General features: G+C 38.2%; 1 protein-coding gene across 11 annotated transcripts in view; it reads right to left on the reverse strand.

Moving 5' to 3' along the window:
- DGKI (diacylglycerol kinase iota) overlaps positions 1 to 19,114 on the reverse strand; it is a 453,062-nt gene that overhangs the window by 91,679 nt on the left and 342,269 nt on the right. For 8 of the 11 annotated variants that reach the window (XM_073899251.1, XM_025854834.2, XM_073899244.1 and 5 more), the window contains 2 exons: positions 13,008 to 13,087; positions 10,737 to 10,781 (listed from right to left, as the gene is read on the reverse strand). In XM_073899251.1, the coding sequence (XP_073755352.1) occupies positions 10,737 to 10,781; positions 13,008 to 13,087 (125 nt within the window). The remainder of the gene's footprint in view (positions 1 to 10,736; positions 10,782 to 13,007; positions 13,088 to 19,114) is intronic. The other 3 variants (XM_073899243.1, XM_073899246.1, XM_073899242.1) reach the window with 1 other exon arrangement.

The following is a 19,114-nucleotide window of genomic DNA, read 5'->3' on the forward strand; positions in this document are numbered from 1 at the left end:
ACAGGAGGTAAAGAGCAGGCGAAGGATGGGAAATCTGGTGGTGGTTGAGGCTGTTGTATTTCACTTGAGCTGAAAACAGAGCCAAAAACACTTTTAATGAGAAAGTCTGCTTTGGAAAACTGATTTTGTGTGTGTGTTCCAATACAAGTTTATTTATGGACACTGAAATTTAATTTCATATAATTTATGTGAATTATAAAATATTCTTTGGGTTTTTTCCCAAACATTAGAGTATCTGAAAACCATTCTTAGTTCACAGGCTGTGCAAAAGATAAATAGGCAGCACACTAGAGGTGGCACTTGAGGTATAGTTTTTCAGATCTGTGGTTTCAATCATTACAAGAGTGCTTGATTTGTGATTATATTACATTTAGATTTAATAGGAGCTGTGTTCCCCAATAGGTCCATGTTTTTTTAATCTGATCTTGTGAATTATCATGTCATTGCTGCCCCATCAAAGTTTGCTCTGTTTGAAAATTTTGTAAGTGGAACTCAGGAAGAAGACATACTTCAGCTAAGAAAATCCCTTATGCTGAATCTGGTCCATATAGTACCAGGAGCTTTTCACTGGTAACCCTTCAGTGATGAAACCCAAAAGATAGCAGTAGATAATCACACTATAAATTCTTAACATCTAAAAGTTAAGTCAAATGGCGTAGGGGTAGGTTTTCTGGAAAACTCATATTTTTGTAGGATGACATCATCAGACTAAGAAATGAGATGACAAGAGAGTCTCTGTCCTAGAGGTGTTTAGGAAAGGCAGTTCTATGGATGAGAAGGAATAACAGTGCAATCGATGGTACATGATCCAGCCTCAAGTATCAAACCCAGAGACAGCAGAATTCTGGTGGCCGAGAAGACCAGCTTGTGAACAGGACAATCTTGGGGCTTCACCACCTACTAACTGAGATTTTAGGCAAATTTCTTATCTACTCTGTACCTTGGCTACCTCATTTGTAAAATGGCTACCATGCTATCTCTTATAAAGGGTTCTTTTGAGAAATAAGTGAAAGGACACATGGAATGCTTAACCCATGTGTTGGCACACGTAGATATGCTGATATTGTTATGCTACACAAATAATGTTGGGGCATCTGGGACTTTTTTTTTTTTTTTAACCTAAAACAATTATGACCTTTAACCACCTTTGGGGCTCACAGAACATAGGCCACATTTCGGACTGGATCATTCAGATGGTGCTACACCAACACAAAACTATTTTATCCATAAACGTCTTTGTGCTCAGAATCTGGATTTCACAGGAAACAAATGGGACAGATTTGTATGCACGGACACAAAAAAGAAATACAGCAAACCAAGATGGAACTCAAGCCATTGTTGGTTTGGTGCTTGCACCCAACACCTCTTTTCACGCTATCAGATTCTAGATAGTTGCCTTAAATACAGGGTATTGTCTTCAAGGCTGAGTGTCTTCTGTCACCAAAAGCAATATTTTTCAGGACACCGCACTTTACTGTCCTCTTCCCATTCAATAATATTCCCCATTCAATAGTAACTGTGCTTGATATTTGCTTAGTTTCACCAAAATTGCTATCTTTTCTTTTGCTGACTTGGATCGTCAGGTGTCACATTGCTACATATTACTCTTATTCCTTTGACACAATTGTATTTAGTCTTTTCAACTAGTATTGATTGGAGCTAATGAGGTGCAAGGCATGTGATGTCAGGGTCACAAAGAAGAACAAAGCACGGGCCGTGTCTTCAGAGGGTATCTACCTCACTGAGAACCGCCGGGGTGCTTACCTTCTCACCATTTTTGGAGTTGTTATAGGTCTGATTTACCAGATTTCAACATTTTTTTTTCAAGAGATGGCTATTTTAGTTATGATTTTATTTCCCAGCTATTGTCAAAAGCCATTGATTTGGGGAAAAGGATCCTGAGTCGGCTCCCCACAGAACGGGAGCCTGGTAAGGAAAACAGCAGAAGATATTAATAGCTGGGAAAGCACGTGGAAGGGTCAGCTCACACTTAAGAAGGCCCTTTCGTTTCAAGTCTGAAATGTGCGGCTAGCAATCTCTGGTCTGGGCCAGCGGTTTTCAGGTAGTCCTGACACTGATGGAGAGCTAGGGCGTGCCGGTAGGCACAATCCTGAATCATGCAATCCACTTACACAAAGGCCAGTGGCCAGGATGTCAAGCAGAGCAGCAGGTTGCTGACCCTTGCTCTCCTTCATCCCTTCCTGCTACGTTAAGTCGTCCACCTACAGCTCCCGCCCAGACTCATCTCCATTGTCTGGCATTAAAGGATATGGAACAATAATCTCAGCAAGCTGTCAACTACTCAGGGAGTAACAGTGGGTGACTGGTAAACTTTCCTTCCTTTACCTCCTTTTATAGTATGCTCCTTTTTTACTTCTGAGAATTTTCCATAAACATAACTCTATTTCCGCATTCCTTGGTGGTTCTGTATTAAATAAAATTTAGACCACCAGTCTTTTTATGTTATTGCATCTACTTAATATTCTATGTTGGAAAAAATATCCCCTCGAAGCCTATGTATGGGAGAGATTACGATCAAGGTTCACAGAACCATCTCTCTTGGATTTAGGGTTACCCGGCCACCACCGCAGAGTTCAGTTAGGAATATTAGGCTAACGTCCTATTTGGTAGGTTGATTTGAAGCCATATTCTTATGGCATATCCATTCTGTCATTAGAAAACTACATAATCTAGCTCCATCTACCTCTCCTTAATCTATCCCCACTATTCTTCTTGAACTTCTTCTCCAGCATCTAAAAGTGAGCCATAAATGAAGAGAAGAGGCTTTGGGAATTTAAGTAAACTCTCACAAGTATCCAGCCTAGTGCTGGGGTCGCAATTCAAATGCAGGCCTCCTTTACTTCAGAAGTTATGATCGTATATACTCAGTTTTATAGATTCTTGAGGAATCAGAACCAGTGGGGGGTTTTGAAGGATGGGTGGACTTCGTGTAAGTCAAGTCAGGCAGAAGTTGTTATTTGACTCAGCTCAAGCAAAAACATGAAGAAAGCAAAAGCTAAAATAATCATAATGGTTAATAAAACCTTCCTTTGCCTCTGGCATTCAAGGATATTTCATAGTTTCAGTTTTCATTAACTGTCAAACTAATCTTCCATACTTCTTATCAGAGTTCACAGCCTGGTAAATCAGAATTTTTCCTCTCCCAAATTCTCCAGTTACATTGCTGGCACACTTTCCCCTCCCATGGTCCCATCTGCTTGAGAATCCCACGGGAATATGGCAATCAGTGAAAACAATAGTGAACCACAATTCAGAGTAGAGAAACTGAAACGAGATTCATATAAATTCTGATTACATAAGTTTAAGATAACTTTGCTGTGTTACATGGTTACAATTCTCAACTCCATACAAGTGACCAAGTTGTTTAGCATGTGATGTGATTATCACTTCTGTTACAGCTTTATTTTCAAATCTGCACAACTATGCTTACTGCAATTTTGTTTAGACAAACAATGGCAAAAAGTGCATATAACGTAAATGTCTATCCAGAGAGACAGGGTTAAATATATACCACAGAGTAGAGCGGTAGTTTTAAAAAAACTGAGTTAGAGCTTCATTTGTTAGCAAAACATAATCTTCATGGTATATTACTATTAAAAATGAGTTGTGGTATAATATATATGTAGTGAGTGTACAGAGGATGCAAATCCATTTTTATTAAAAAGAAAAAAAACAAATGCGTATCCATGTATGTCTTTATGTATAACTTTTACAGATGTGCAGAAAGTTACCAAAAGGTACACACTAGAAAGATGTCGTCCTAAGGTCTACTTTGAGTGGGGAGTTAAAAACCAAAGAGAAGTCTAGAATTATACACAATCGGAAAATTAAGATAAGCCAAGATTATAAAACCTGGCAGACTTCACAACACAAGTGGCTAATGAAAGGCAAGAGAAGTACCTCAAGGACCTTAATATCGAAGACAAATGCATATGTGGATGGATTAAAATTGGAACAGGAATAAAGAAAAGATTATTGAAAAAGAATTCGCAGTGACTTAAAGCCATGGTCCATAAACTCCCTTACATACTGACGTTTTTAACTAATGATGACCACATAGGTGATTAGGTGACCAGGGTTCATGTACTTCCTACATCTTGTCTCTCTATGCCCCTTTCTCTCCTACTCAAAAAAAGAGAATCAAAATATGAGTGACGGTGATGTCAGTAGAGAGATACTATTGATTGAAATAATTGTGTTTTAAATAACTGGCATTGCTAGCACACTGTGGGTGATGTACCTCCCGTCAGGTAGACAGCTGACTGTCTCCTCACACTGGGCCTGGCACACAGGGAGAGTGGGTGACCCCGGCCTTAAGGGATCCTGGATTCGGGGGTGGCAGGAGGGTCATGAACAGTGCAGCGAGGACTATGAATCGGACTGGAGCTGAAAAGGGGAAATGAGAAAAAAAGAAGAGCCCCTCACAGGAAACCGAATACTGGCCCCAAGGGTAGACCATCCTTAGCTTCGTGGACCGCTGGGGTGAACACAGCAACATCCATGCCACTAAGCAAGAGCGGCTGGAAGTGTTTGCTTTGCAAACACTGCACATTAAAATAAATGTAAGGAGACTTAATTTCTGATGGAACCAAAAATGAGCCAAAAAATACGCACCTTTCAAAAGTGATCTGACTATAGACTTAAATGCACTTGTGTGAGCGCCCCTGGGTTGCAGGGGGGAATTCACGTCAATAACTGAGCCGCACCACTCACAAGGACACTGATGCTTTCGGGGCTAATTTAGGGCTTCCAGTCCCTCAGTCCTCTCAAGTTACATAATCAAATCTACAGTCCACCAAAGAGATAGAATACTTGCTCATTTTGTGAGCTGTTATTTTTCTTCATATAAATGGCATGATTTAGATGACTACGACTGTCCTTGTTCTATAACATAGGCAGAATCATGTATCTTGGACAGACCAGGCTCCTTTCCATTTTAAATATAATAATCATGTAAAACTGCATGCTCTTTAAATGAATACTACTAACAAACTTATTTCAAAAATCCCTGATATGTGAATTTTTTTTTTTACCATATGCTACTGGAAAATCAGTTTCTCATGCTAAAAATATAGCTGCACGCACAAAAGCAAAGCTGTTATTTCTCATATATATTTTTTAAAGGCAACTGGCATCAACTCTATGTAATTGATAAGGAAATTATCTGAACCACTATTTGGCACACATAAGCCAAACTTACCCTTAATCTACATTCAATTACTCATAGCTGATGCACACATAATTTAATGAAAGCCCAGCAGCCCCATTATACCCTCCAGTAGGTAATTCAATTAAACAGTATTCACCTAGCATTTAACTATACCATCACTGTGAATGAAACTTTTTTTCTTTCATAAAACTGAAGGAAGATGTAAAAGACAAGGAGGCAAAACAGAAGTCCCTTTGGATTGGGAATCCCTGCTTCATTCAATAATGTCCAGTCAGTAGCCACTTTACTTTTAAATTGATCTCTTGTTTACCCACCCACATTTCTCATCTGCCTGCCCAACCCATCTATTCATTTTGTTTTCTTTCTGTTCATCACCAAGTTGTATAAACATCTCTTTATCCTTGGTGAACGGATCCACCAGGGATGGGTAGAAACTATGTGTTTACACATCTCTGTCCAACTATAAGCCTCCTTAATAGACTTGCTGCTATTATTTTTATCTTTCAAAACTCTTTTTCCTCAAACCTACTTTACCACCCCTAACTCCCGCAGCAGCTGAATATAGAAATGGGATGCCCATTTCCAAAAGCAGCTCTGAAAAAATGAAGAAATAATGATAGTGTAGTAAAAGATGAAAATGAGAGACAGTATGCATTCTTAGGAACTCTTGTGTGTGAGAATGTCTTCTATCAACAACAACCACTCTGTGTGTGTGTCTGTGCGTCTGTGTTATTAGCAGTAATGCCTTCACTTGCAACAGACCTGGCCCCAGGCAAGTCTTATTTTAATTCCTTTTCTGATCCATTTGATCCATTTCTGACAGCTTTGATCTAGCCCAAAGGAACAACACTCTACTAAGTTCCTAGCTAACCTCTGTCCTTCTCTGAGACAAGACATATTAATTCTTGGGACGACTCCCTTAAACTTGTTTCAACCCTTTCATTGAAAGACTTTGAAAATCCAGGAAACAAATTAAGGAGGAAGAGGCTACAGAGAAAGAAGAGAGATGAATAAGGATAGTCAATATGAAGAGAAAAGAAATAGATCAAGTATTTATGAGCAAATGCTGTTTGCCGAGGACAGCGCTCTGATGGAGTATATAGATCCATCTCCCAGAAGATCAGGTCGTTATGTAAAGTAGGGAAAGAGATCAGAGGATGAACAAATTGATACAGACGCAGATCTGATCAGGAGTTTTTTTCTTATGAAAGACGTCTCTAAAAGATGGAAGAACTTTTTGAAAATGGTCTATCTATTTTGAAATACCCCAGCCATTCTAGCGTTAGTTTTAAGTAAATAAATTCTTAAAGAAGAATCACCTGGATGGATTCCTTTTTTTTGCAGCTACCATTGAATCCTACTGTAGTCTTTAAAAGCTCAAATTGGTAGCTCATAATATTCTGAAAAGCATACCTCTGTGTGCCAACTACGTCAGTCCTCCACAGAGCAAGCACTACACGGGGGAAACAGGGTGTCTACAAAAAACCTTACCTGCTCCTGGTTCCATTATCCCTGGTTCTCTGTTATTCCCTTCTGCCCTAGCCACAGATGCCTCTGTTTCCCTGCACTATTTTTTCTCATCCTGCTCTTTCCTCTATGCCTCTCCTCATCAAGGACTTAACATCTGCCTGTGATCCTCAGGAATGTCTTGAGAGCCATCAGAATGACTCAGGTTCACAAGGCTCTCACTATTGACATTAGGGGGCTGGATAATTCCTTGCTGTGGGAGGGCTGTCCTGTGCATTCTAAGATGTTTAGCAGCATCGTTGGCCTTTACTCAACAGATATCAGGAGCACTGCCTCTCCTACTTGTGACATACAAAAATGTCCAAATTGCCAAATGTCCTATATATAGGAGCAAAATCTCCCCCCTCCCCCACGCCGTTGAGAATCCCTAGAACAGTTGTACCTGCTTCTACTCCTTAACTTAATGACTTGGGGTTAAAAGGGGATATAATGAAGACCAGAGAGGGAACACGGAAAGAATTATCTTATTGTAGATGGCCTCAAGAAGCATTTCTATCAAATAGGGAGGCAGAGTCCAATTTCTCTATGACTTCTACCTTATCTGTCAAGCTTCTCAAGAATATCCTGAATCCGCCAACACAGTGCATTTATCAGTTACAGGTTACAAGAGATGCCATTAAGATCGAGGGGCCTTTGTATTTTGACCTCAGAGATAGTGTAGGCAGGAATTTTCAGCAGGCTATAAATATCGAACGCATTCTTGTATAACCCGTAATGCCTTGTTAGGTTAATATAAGGTGTCATTTTAGAGCCTTAGTGCTTTGTTGGCAATTCACTATAGATTTGGGAAAGGAAGAAACCAAAGCAATGACATGCTTAAATGACTAGGAACTGCCATATGGCTCACTAATAAGGTGACTTGGGCACTCATACACCTTTCTAAATACTGGTTTTCTCTTGAGTTTTTTCTAGCCTTAGAAAACAGTCAGCTAAAATGTCAGCCGCCAGTCAGTGAGCTGATAGGAATTTCTCAACTTTTTTTCCCCTTAACTTACTGGTATTTATTCATGCCATCACAGTTAATTCTCCCAGCTTATTGTGTATTATCCCATGCACAAGAAAGTCCATTTAAATGCATTTAAGGCACTTTGTGGTCCGTGTTTCTGACAGGTCTTTCTCTTACATCGCCCCCAAGCCCCCCACGCCGAGACAGACTAGAGAGTGTGATATGATCGGTTTCTGCATGAGGAAACACAGATTTAATATTAAATTTCCTGCCAGTTGGTTTGGTCACTTTCTTTGTAAAGCTAATAGCACTTCTATGCTATGGTTTTTCTATGTGTCCTCAGAATACTACAGAATTCAATCTACTTCATCTCAGCCTCTCCACAGAGCTGACACATTTCACTGCTTCCTCCTCTGAAATACATTTCACTCTTGGCTTTCATGATACTACCTTCTCCTTGATTTCCAGTTTTCCTGCTGCTCATCTCAGTTTCCATGACCCTTCTTGACTGATGGTTCTCTTAAAGTTGTGCTCTTTTTGACCCATTAGTACAAGCAGGTGTGACTTCGAGCCTTCTTCTTTATCTAAGCTCTCCCTGGGTGATTGCCTCCAGCCTTATAGTTTTAAGTACCATCTACTTCCTAATGACCCACAAATTTCTATCTCCAGACCTGAATTTTTCAGTGAGCTTTAAAATTCACAGATCTCATTTTCTACACACCAAAACCTCTTGGATCTAATAGGCATAACAAAATTAGGGTGGCTAAAACAGAATTTTCTATTCACCATCCCTCTCACTCACTTCTCCTCTTCGTGACTGCCCAAGGTCCCAGCCATATGTGAATGTTTATCTTCCCCCAACTCCTTGCCTCAAGCAGCTCTCCTTTGCTCCACTCAGGAAATTTCCTCACCACCCTCTTTCTACTCTGTGGCCATGTTAATTCAAACAGTCTCCTTCAGGTAAACTTCTTATTACATGAGCAGATCTTGGGCTGCCCTAGATTTCCTTTATTCCATTCATTCCTTAATACCCTTTGGGTATTAAGGAGGGGTGTGGGCACAGTAGTACTCCTGACACTCAGGTTTGGTCACTGAATTGGTTATCCTATGTATCAGTACATAAAACCTTCTGACATGACGTTTATAATGCAGCAGTTTTGACACCAAAGTTTGACTTGACTGCAAGGAACCCAAAAAAACACAACAAGCTTTTGATATAGTTAGATAAATACCACAAATTCTTCTGCATGTTTCTGTTACAAAATAACTATTGAAACGAATACCCTTCTCATGTTCTGGAGTCTCAACCATCTCCTGATCTCTGGGAGAACATGTACAAATATGGTATAAAGAAAACATGGTACAAAATATCCACCTACCAAAACTCTCACACCAAAATGACAACATCAAATAAGCCAGAATAATAAATAGATGTATTAGTTTCATAAAACTACTTAGAAAAAAATATCTGAACTGTCTTGATAAAAATGCAAAGATGCAAAATGTTCATGAGTGAAGAGTAAAAACTCTTGAAGAAACCAGACAAATTCATAACTCTTATACATAACAGGGTCAGTTTTCAAAGACTAGAGATCAGCCCCAGCCTCTAAAAGTACCAAACTTTTAAAAATAAAATTAAACTTAGTGGCTTCAGGTAAATATGCAAATAACCAATGGGAGGAATGTTGTGCTCTATCTAAAAAAATAAAGTGGAAATTAGTCTTTTGATGGTTGATAAAAAAGTCTCAGAAGTAGAGTTTACTTTCTCAATGTAAACAAACCCTAAGTGAATTCTTATCCTTTTTATTGTGGCCAGATGGAAAAAAAGATTCTTGACTAGTGGGGTACTTTGTTTGAAACATAAACCTACAAACAAGTAAGAACACCAAGGCTGTTCCTGTCGTTAAGCCTCAGGATAATGAGGCCGCCTTGGCTGAAGGTGTAGGGTATCCACCAGCAGACAGAGAAGCTACCTAGAGGTTACAAGATAAAGTTTCGAAAAATTGTTGTTTAAAAAAAATGTTTTTTATATGAGAGGATGCTTAGGGTGTAGCAAAAAAGAAACCAAAAGCAAATGTGAGGTGCTAAACCAGGATTCACAGATTGAGACATCTTTAAACACCTGTCCCCCACATGGAGATATGAAAGGGTCTAGGACAGGATTTATTTATGGAGGGAGTCTTGGCATGCTCTGACTCCCACACACCTCTCTAGTAGGGAAGGGAAATGGCTTCTCAGAGAAAAGGGCTTTACTGGGACCACTCAGAGCTTCATGTTTGCCCCTTACAGTTTGGGGGAGACTGTACACTGGGATCTGAACCATGCCTGAGAAATCTAATTTGTAAGAGGATGGCTACAGAGTGCAACAGATTCAGGACAGGGAAGTGGGGAGATAATTGTCCTCCCAAAGATTGTTGGGGCAAAGGATATCTGAGTGTTCTCCTGAGGACTTGGTGTGGGTCACGAGAGGCAGGCTGGATTTCTTAGATCTTGTCCAAAAGACCAAGATGTGCTAGTCAGACTGCATTTTAGAACAGTTGCTTGATGGTTGTGGGAAACAGAGAACTAACTTTTCTGGATGTGAAGAAGAAACATGCAGCCCTGGTTACTAATGGTAGCCATCTTGGGCACGGAAACATCTAGTTCAGAGGTGAAATTGACAGACAAGGGGAACAGAGCAGAAAGACCAGCAGAAAACTGAAGCATGAAGCTTGACCAATGGTACGTAAAATCCACCTTTGATCTGAACTTCTCGCTGATGTGAACAAGTAAGACTTTCCCTGTCAAGCTAATTTGAACTGAGTTTCTAATATTTATCATTGAAAGCACTTCATTTTGTAATCTTTTCTAAATGATCTGGGAGAAAATCCACAGTCCAAATTTGTGCTAGAGTAGTCCAAAACCAGGAAAATATAAAAGAATCAGAATGTCCACTTCACTCGGTTCTTCGTGTGAACTCTATCCTTAGGGAAGATGTGGCCTCTAATCCAAATGAAGTATTGATTGAAAGATGGACCTTCTTTTTGTGGGGGAGCTAAGAAAACAACCACGGGGGGGTCAATTATGTGTTACCTGGTAATGAACTCTCTGGTAGCCAGAAGAAACTGACTGCAGGTCCTAATGAGAAAATGGAAAAAAAAAAAATCCATACCTTAAGATTAGTTTGGACAAGCTGTCTCTATAACTCTATCAACTGAACCCCCAATTTAGTATTATTAAACTCATCTAGGAAGTATCTATAACTCTTTCAAATTCATCAAGCTGAGACAAAGAAGATAATGCCCAAAATAACAAAAACACACCAACCTGGAATGAGAGAAGAAAGGCCATGTAGCTACTGAAACCTATATATCCTAAATAGTTTTAGAGGTGAGTGATACAGTTTCAAGGATCAAGAAGACCAAAAGTAAAAACCAGGCAATTTCGTTTTAATAAATGGAGCCATATTTAATTTGCACCTGAACTTTTGGCTTATGAAGAAAGCTTCTAAAATCCTTTTAAGTACTTAGAAAGAATTTATTGATCTTAGACCAAATACAAACTGTCCAAGTAATTGTGTTTCTACTGCTAAGTGCTTGGCAAACACAGGTTTTCATAGATAGCCAAGAGAAAATCACTGGCCACCTCTGCACGATCATGAAGTGCAAATTAGTAGCGTTGAAATTAATGAGGTTTTACTGGCAGATTCTGAGAGTCTGGCTCTCTTTATAAAGTTTTATAACTAAGTTGTCACCATGATCATGTCCTGAAGGCTTCCTTGTTAATGAGGGTAGTGATTCTATTCACAGATGTCAGCAATCCTGGGTACCTTTGTCCTCATACCTGCTTCCCACAGGGCTTTACCAACCTACTCTCTGTGCCCAACTTAGTTTTAAAACGTTTCCTCTTTGAGTTCATTCATTCATTCTTTTTCCTCTTTTTTTAAGAATCCCGCTTTTAGTTGAATATTGATATTACATGCATGCCAATAAGTTAGTTTTCAACAAAGTCAATTCATCAGTCATGTCATGGACTACCATGAAATCTTAAGTTACCCAAGAGTTAAAAAAAAAAAAAAGGTTTTGTATCATTTATGATTTGCCTTTTTATTGCAGGTTTTTTGGGGGAGATTTCACAATAAAATAAAAACATTATTTGGAAAAATGAGATACTGTGGTATTCGAGGACTATCGATTTGACCCTGAGTCACACACTACTAAGTCCACAAATTTTAACATGTTAAAGTGTCTTTGGGAAAAAAAAAAAAATCCATATGAAGCCACAAGTGTAAAATTTGCTGATTTTACTTCTCTCACCCATATCAGTATTCAAAGTTTGGTCTCTACCTCAAAATATATTGTGTTTACAATTCCATCTCTATCCTTAAAAATGCTGAAAAGGAAACTTAATAATTTTTCATATTACTTTATGTCTCTTACCTGAATTTATTGCCACCAAGAGAACTAGAATCTCATGTTTAAAGCTAAGTGGCTACAACCTGATGGTATTTTAAGCGTTATATATCTTCTTTATTTGTGGTATTTACTTATGGAGAACGTGTCATCTAGAAGAGAGTTGTTCATCTTGTGGTATCTATAAGAATTACCCAATAGCTTAAAAAATACAAATGTCTAGACCACATCCAGGAAAAAATGATTTTAATCTTTAACATCTTTAATCAAGAAAAAATGATGAAGAAGTGGCTATTTATGCTTTTCATCATTTGTAAAATGAAGACAGAGAATACTCCCTCTCAAAGTTTGGCAAAAACAATCAATAACCACCACAGTGATGGGTCTGGGTCTCCTGACTTGGCTGGTGCAGCTCAAATTCGTGGGAATGGCATATATGAGGTCTCTTCCATTGTCTTTCTCTATGGTAAACCAGACTGAGGAACCAACTAGTGTATTCTTCTGTGTTCGGACACACATTCCTAGGAAGGATAGAAGGTCTTTCTTTCCTATGAAAGTTATATTTTTAAAAAATGTAGTGATCTCTGGCCAAAGTCTGTGGTAGATACAAAACATTAAATAACCTAACTCTCTGTTCTCCTTCATTATTGATCAGGACCCTTTGAAATTTATATAGCTCAGAAAACACTGGATGTAGTCTGGCAAGAAGACAAGAAGTTCCAAGCTATAGTTATGGATCACACTAGAGCAATGTCCTTTCCCATTTCAACCACCTGAGGAGGGAAAATAGCAGTGGGGGTCGGGGAGAGAGATGTGGTCAATGCTTAAAGGACAAGGACACCACGCTTCCATTTTCTCCCCAGATGCAGCATTTCAGAAGTAAATATATATGGCTGGTAATTGTTTATAAAAATGGAAAACTGAAAATAAATAATTGGCTAAAGAAACTCACCTCCTGTAGGCGGTCTATGTACATACGGCAAGTCTCCAAATCACAGTCTCCGCGCACAACTAGAATACCCAGAGGGATAGCTAAGGGTGAAGGAAAGAGAAAAGTCTAAAATAACATATTTGATTTTTCTAGATTGGCATAAATGTGTTTCTTAGGGTTAAAAAAGTATCTCATAAATACTATTAGTGTTTTGGACATTTCAATATCCAAAATTCTCCTCAAACCTCCCCTGGGACCCAAACTCTTTACTGTGGATGCTTTCCTTGAATGAGTCATATTGTCGCTTGCCACCTGGCCAGACTGCATTTTGTCTCAGTGGCCCTGATATGAAGTGTAATGTCATGGGAACAGTGAGACATGGCTGGGAGGCGACTCACAGCCAGCTAATAATTTATGCCAGCATTTTCCATAGTCAACGTACCGCCAGAGAGGAATTTAAGAATCATGATTCTGGACCCTTACTCCTTTCCCTCCTGAATGCATGGGGTTTAATCTTTCTGTCAGTTTGCAACGGTTCCCTATTTAAGAGACTTGAGCTACTCAAGACACTGTTGCTACCTGGTGGCCAACACCAGAACTAACTAGGCATGAAATGTTTAAAATAAATAAAAGCTTCTAGAAGGTTTGCAGCTTAAAAATCCCACTGACTTTAAACATGGTCAATGTAAATGTGGTAGCAGCAGGGCTTCAGGGAACAGTTAGGAAAAGCTGTTACGTGTCTTAAATACCCTCTATTTAGGTGGTGGCAAACGTTCCACAATGGCTTTAATGGATAGAACTTCCTAGGTCAGAGATCACTGGAAGATTCCTGAAAAATTGTCTCCTTCCCAAAACTTCAAAAAATATATTGCCTATTTCTAATTGTAAAAGTACAGTTGTACTATTAAATCCATAATTTAGCCAAAAAAAAATACCCTTTGAATTTCTGAGTTATCCAACTAAGTCTAGCAAGCACATGACAGGACAGTGGTGTTCACTAAAGATTTTCTAAAATCTTTCATTCATTGAATTTTTAAAGTCTCATCATCAATAAATGGGTCTGAAAATGCAAAATGCATTAAAATTAATAATACAGAGCATAAAATACATATAAAATGCATGGAGAAATCTTGAGGAACTCACAAGGAACTCATCTTCATAGAGAAGATACATATAAACAATAATAACTGTAGCATAGGCTACATTAAATGTATGAGCTTAGTCATTTGAAAACTATAGGAGAGAGGGACTATTTCTTGCCTGGAGGGCAATTTAAGTCTCTCTGTAAGATATGAGGTCCCATTGGCTCTTTTACTTAGAGAAGTGAGGATAGTCTGAAGAAAAAGAAATAGTTTCTCATTATAAGCTCTTGGATTGGCAACCTAAAGGAACAGGGTACGGTATTGATGTCTCTAATGGAAAATAAAGTCCTACATACATAAAGCTTGAAAGCATCCATCGTTGTGTAGAACTATGTAAACATGTGCTTAAGTGTGGACTCTCTCACCAAGAATGTCTTGTTTACCTTCACAACCATAATGTCTGATAGAGCAGTGGTAGATAGTCAATAAGAGTTTGTAAAAAGGGGGAGAAGGGCTTAGAGTGTGTTCAAGTGTCAAAGAGAAAGTACATCTTCAAGGGCTAAGTCAGCTTTCCAGGTGAGGCAAAAAAACAAAGGTTTGGAGCAGGAGACAGAGCATGCTTTGGATTGGAGCAAAGGGGGCAGTAAGTAAAAGGGTAAGGAGCCCTGCAAGTGTTACGTGTTTAGTTTAATAATCTGGAAAAATAGTTTTTCTCTTCTTTTTGAATATAATCAGGAACATCAAAAAAGTCATCAGTATGGTAATCACGCATCTTTAAAAGGAATGGAAAGGAAATTCAGTGAGATTCCTAAAAGTACTGATTAAAATAATCATCCTCAGCTAGACTTCTACCTAGACACAAAGAAGGTTATCCACTGAAGTAAAGAAAGATTAAAGATTTCTGACACTTAAGGAATGAGTAGGAAAAGCTAGAATTTTGGCCTAGAAAGTCAGTCAAATGTTGTGGAAATAAAATATAACTAACATGAGAGCCCATGTTAGAATCCTACTTAGGGATGTTTAGTCTTAATTTCAAATGTGCCAGTGTAGAGAAATGAAACTTGATCGATACTCATCTATTTACTTAAATTAGGAGACACATATCATAGAAATGCAGGAATCCTGTCAACATCTCTGATTTCCTTCTATTATCAATGCTTGGAGTTAATCTGGTCATAAATTCCATGTACTTGGTAGCAGATATTTTAAACTACAATTAAAGAATAGATATTCCAGACCTAGAATCAAGAAGGTAGAGCTAGGAAAAAGTTTTCAAAGACGAGTCATACAGTTCCTACTATAAGTATAAAATCAGCTACTTTGCAATATTCCTCAAGAAGTCAATTAAGAGAAAGAGTGCTTTTGATTGATGTTAGCTATTAATCGGGCTTTTAAAAAAGCATTCTCTACCACAATTTCATATCATGATTACTGACAATTGCTGTCAAATCTATCCTATGAAAGTAGCAGTATGCAGTACAAAGGATTTATAGTCATTCTCTCTCGGATCCAAATCCCAACGCTGCTTTAATCTTATGAATTACTCACATTAGCTCTTTGGTCCTGTAAATTACTCAGTTCCTCTGATCCTTAAAGTGAAGACTATGGTATTTAGGATAGGTACCTCCTAGAATTTTGTGAAGATTAAATATAACACTATATTTAAAAATGAATAACCAAAACATCAATGTTCTTTCTCCTGTACTCCCTTTACTATCTTTTGAGCAACTTCAGCTAGAAAATGAACACATCTCATCATATATCTTTCAGCTTATCATAATACTGTAAGGATTAGCTGGTAGTTCCATAAATTATATTCCTGTTTTCTTAAAACAAACTTCTACTCTTTCTGTGATTAGAAAAATAATTGTAATATAAAAATACTATGATCTGACAGTTTCATTTGGAGCTTGACATGGCAGAGAAAGCAGAAATTTGTGGAAAATTATCACCTTCCTTTTACAATAGTGACAATTACCACTTCAGTGAAGTTTCCTTCATATTAATTGGGAACAATGAAAGTAGTTGTCACTTGAACGTTAGCATCATTATCCCCGATCCTGATGACTCATCTTATTTTGGCATTAGAGATATTACTTGACTCCCGTAAGCAACAGCCAACACTCAACCTACATAATGGAACTTTTATTGCAGGGATCAAATGGAATTTATAAGTTCTAAGCAATAAAGAACAAGCTGGTTTCCTAGTTAAGATGGCAGATTTAACACCTTCTTTTCTCTTACCAGAAATACTGCTAAATTACACTAAATGGATTTTTTAAAGACATAAACCAAGAAAAGAGAGGAGAAACAGTGAGCAGACAGTAACAGATGAAGCAGATAGAAAATTGGTAAATGACCCAGAGCTCCTATAGAGTCCAATCCTAAACCATGGGTGGGATTGATGAGAACCAATATGATTTATACAGCAAAACTCTCAGAAGTCTTGCAAACTGGCAGTATCAGATGCCTCACAAACTGAGGATGGAGGGGGTAGCCAAAATAGATGACGAGATTCCACCAACCACTCTTGGCAGGTGCAATTACTTTGCAGACAATGGGGATTAACTGACCATCTGAAGAATGCAGAGATCCCCAAATTTCTTCCCTCACTAGGCTCTCCAAAAGTTGGCAGCCAGAGCCCTACCTTTTTGGAAAGCGATTTGAAGCCTCTTCTCTAGGGAATCCTCAGAGAGTTAAAAGAAAATATTCCACCCATGAAATATAAACAGAGTATATAAAAGAAGATAAAGAATATGAGGAAGAAAAAGGAGAAGGAACATCATTCAGAGAACAAAAAAATTCTTGAAAATAAAAAAATTGATAGAATAAATAGAGTTTAATAGAATAGAAGACAAAGTTGAGAAAATCTCCATAAAAATAGAGCAAAAATAAAAGGAGGCATAAAATACGAGGCAAACACAAAGAAAAATAAGGCTGGGCCAAGTGGTCCAACATTCAAATAATAGGAGTTCCAAAAACCAGAGAAAAGAGAAAGGAGTAATTATCAGAAATAAACAAAATAAAAAATATTTCTTAGAACTGAAGAACATTCGCTGCAAACTGAAATTGCCCGGCAGCTGCCCAACACAATAACAATAAAACAAGAGGAAGACATTTTATTTTAAAATTTAAGAATACTGGGGACAAAGAAGCGTCTATGAATTTCTAGAGAGGAATAACTGGATGACGTATAAAGGATCAGGGATTAGATGGTTTTAAGTGGTACAGGCAACTACACAGTCATGCAGGCAATGAAACAAAGCCTTCAACATTCTAAGACTTTTACACATAATCCAAGCTTTCAAACAATTCCAAGCATTGAATAAAGGACACACCTCCTATCAAGAAGCTACTGTAGTACTTCCCCAAACAAAAGTTGAGTTTGCAACAAGGATGAGGAATGCATGCAATATAACATATGGGGAACGCAACAAACAAGAGGAGCAAAGGAAACTTCCAAGGTGGGCTAGACAAGCCTAGGACGACATATGCAATGAGCTGCCAAACAATATATACAGGAGCACTGTGACTCAAGAGACTGCCATGTGGACAGTTGTCATCATTGAGATAGTCACAATACTTGGAGCTTTTTTTCAACCCAAGGATACAACCCAGGCAAGTCCTAACCAGTTTCTTATATATAACAACACTGTATCACCCCAGATATACTCTTCCTTAACCTGTCTCTGAGAGCAAGAGTCAGGTTATGATGAAGCAGAAAGTTCAGAAGTTCATTCCCTCTAACCATATTTCTGCTTGATACCTACAACCCACCCTCTAACACCTTGACAAATGTTTCTCAGAATTCAATCACTACCTGGCCCCCAAAATCCTCTTAGAATGGGCTCATGTGCATTCTCAGGGAAGCTGAAGCCAGACATCAGTGCAGAGACTCTTTTCAGCTCTCCTGAGAGCCTTCCTCTAAAAGTGAAATCATCATCTTTTCCTTATATGGGGAGGTTTAAGTCAGTCCGTTTGTCTCTATCTCTCTTTATTACAGTGTAATTCCTATTAGAACAGGACTGCAGCTGACTGGGGCCGCTAACCTATTCAAAACACAAACAAAACTATCTCCAATGGGATCATTAAAAGAAGGTGTGTGACCTTAGAGAAAAGCTTCTCAGAAACTGCAAGGATTTGCAAAGACTGGGTTTTAAGCTCTAAATATATACATAAAAATGTTAGAATTGCCGAGTCTTGAGGCTGACTAAAAACAATGTCACTTCCTGAAAAGAATAAATCAGAGTTAAAATTTCCTAAAATAGGGAAGTATTTTGAACAATATGGTAAATCATCAAAAATATAATCTTAGAATGAATTTATTTTATGTTAACACTATTAAGAGATACCCTTTTTAAAACTTAACATTTCCTTAAGCATCAATTGTAGATTTACTGACATAATCAATAGGGTTTATGTCCAATACTCATTCTCTTTGTATCAACTTATATGCAGTCTTGAGAAACCAATAGGCTGAAAAAAAGAAAACTGTTCCCTGGAAAATAACACAGGTGAAAATCTAGGCAAGCTTGTGTTTGGCAATGAACAGTTGAGGTACAGCACCAAAAGTGTGATCCATGAAAGAGAAAAGTGATAAGCTGGACTTCACTGAATTAAAACTTTTGCTCTGTCAAAGACACTGTTAAGGAAATGAAAAGACCAGACAGACCGGAAAAAAAATTCTTTGCAAAACGCATATCTGTTTTGGTGTTCAAAATATGCAAAGGACTCTTAAAACGCAACAGTAACAGTCAATTAAAAAGTAGGCATGTTTAAAATATGCAAAGGACTCTTAAAACGCAACAGTAACAGTCAATTAAAAAGTAGGTGTTCAAAATATGCAAAGGACTCTTAAAACGCAACAGTAACAGTCAATTAAAAAGTAGGCATTGCTGCTATAAACATTGGGGTGCACATACGCCTTCGGGTCCCTACATTTGTATCTTTGGGGTAAATACCCAGTAGTGCAATTGCTATAGCAGCAATGTCCACAATAGCCAAACTGTGGAAAGAGCCAAGATGTCCATCGACAGATGAATGGAT

Source organism: Callorhinus ursinus, unplaced genomic scaffold (assembly GCF_003265705.2).
Source record: "Callorhinus ursinus isolate GAN/ISIS: 27379988/994484 unplaced genomic scaffold, GSC_fseal_2.0 scaffold12, whole genome shotgun sequence".
In the NCBI taxonomy this organism is placed as follows: domain Eukaryota; kingdom Metazoa; phylum Chordata; class Mammalia; order Carnivora; family Otariidae; genus Callorhinus; species Callorhinus ursinus.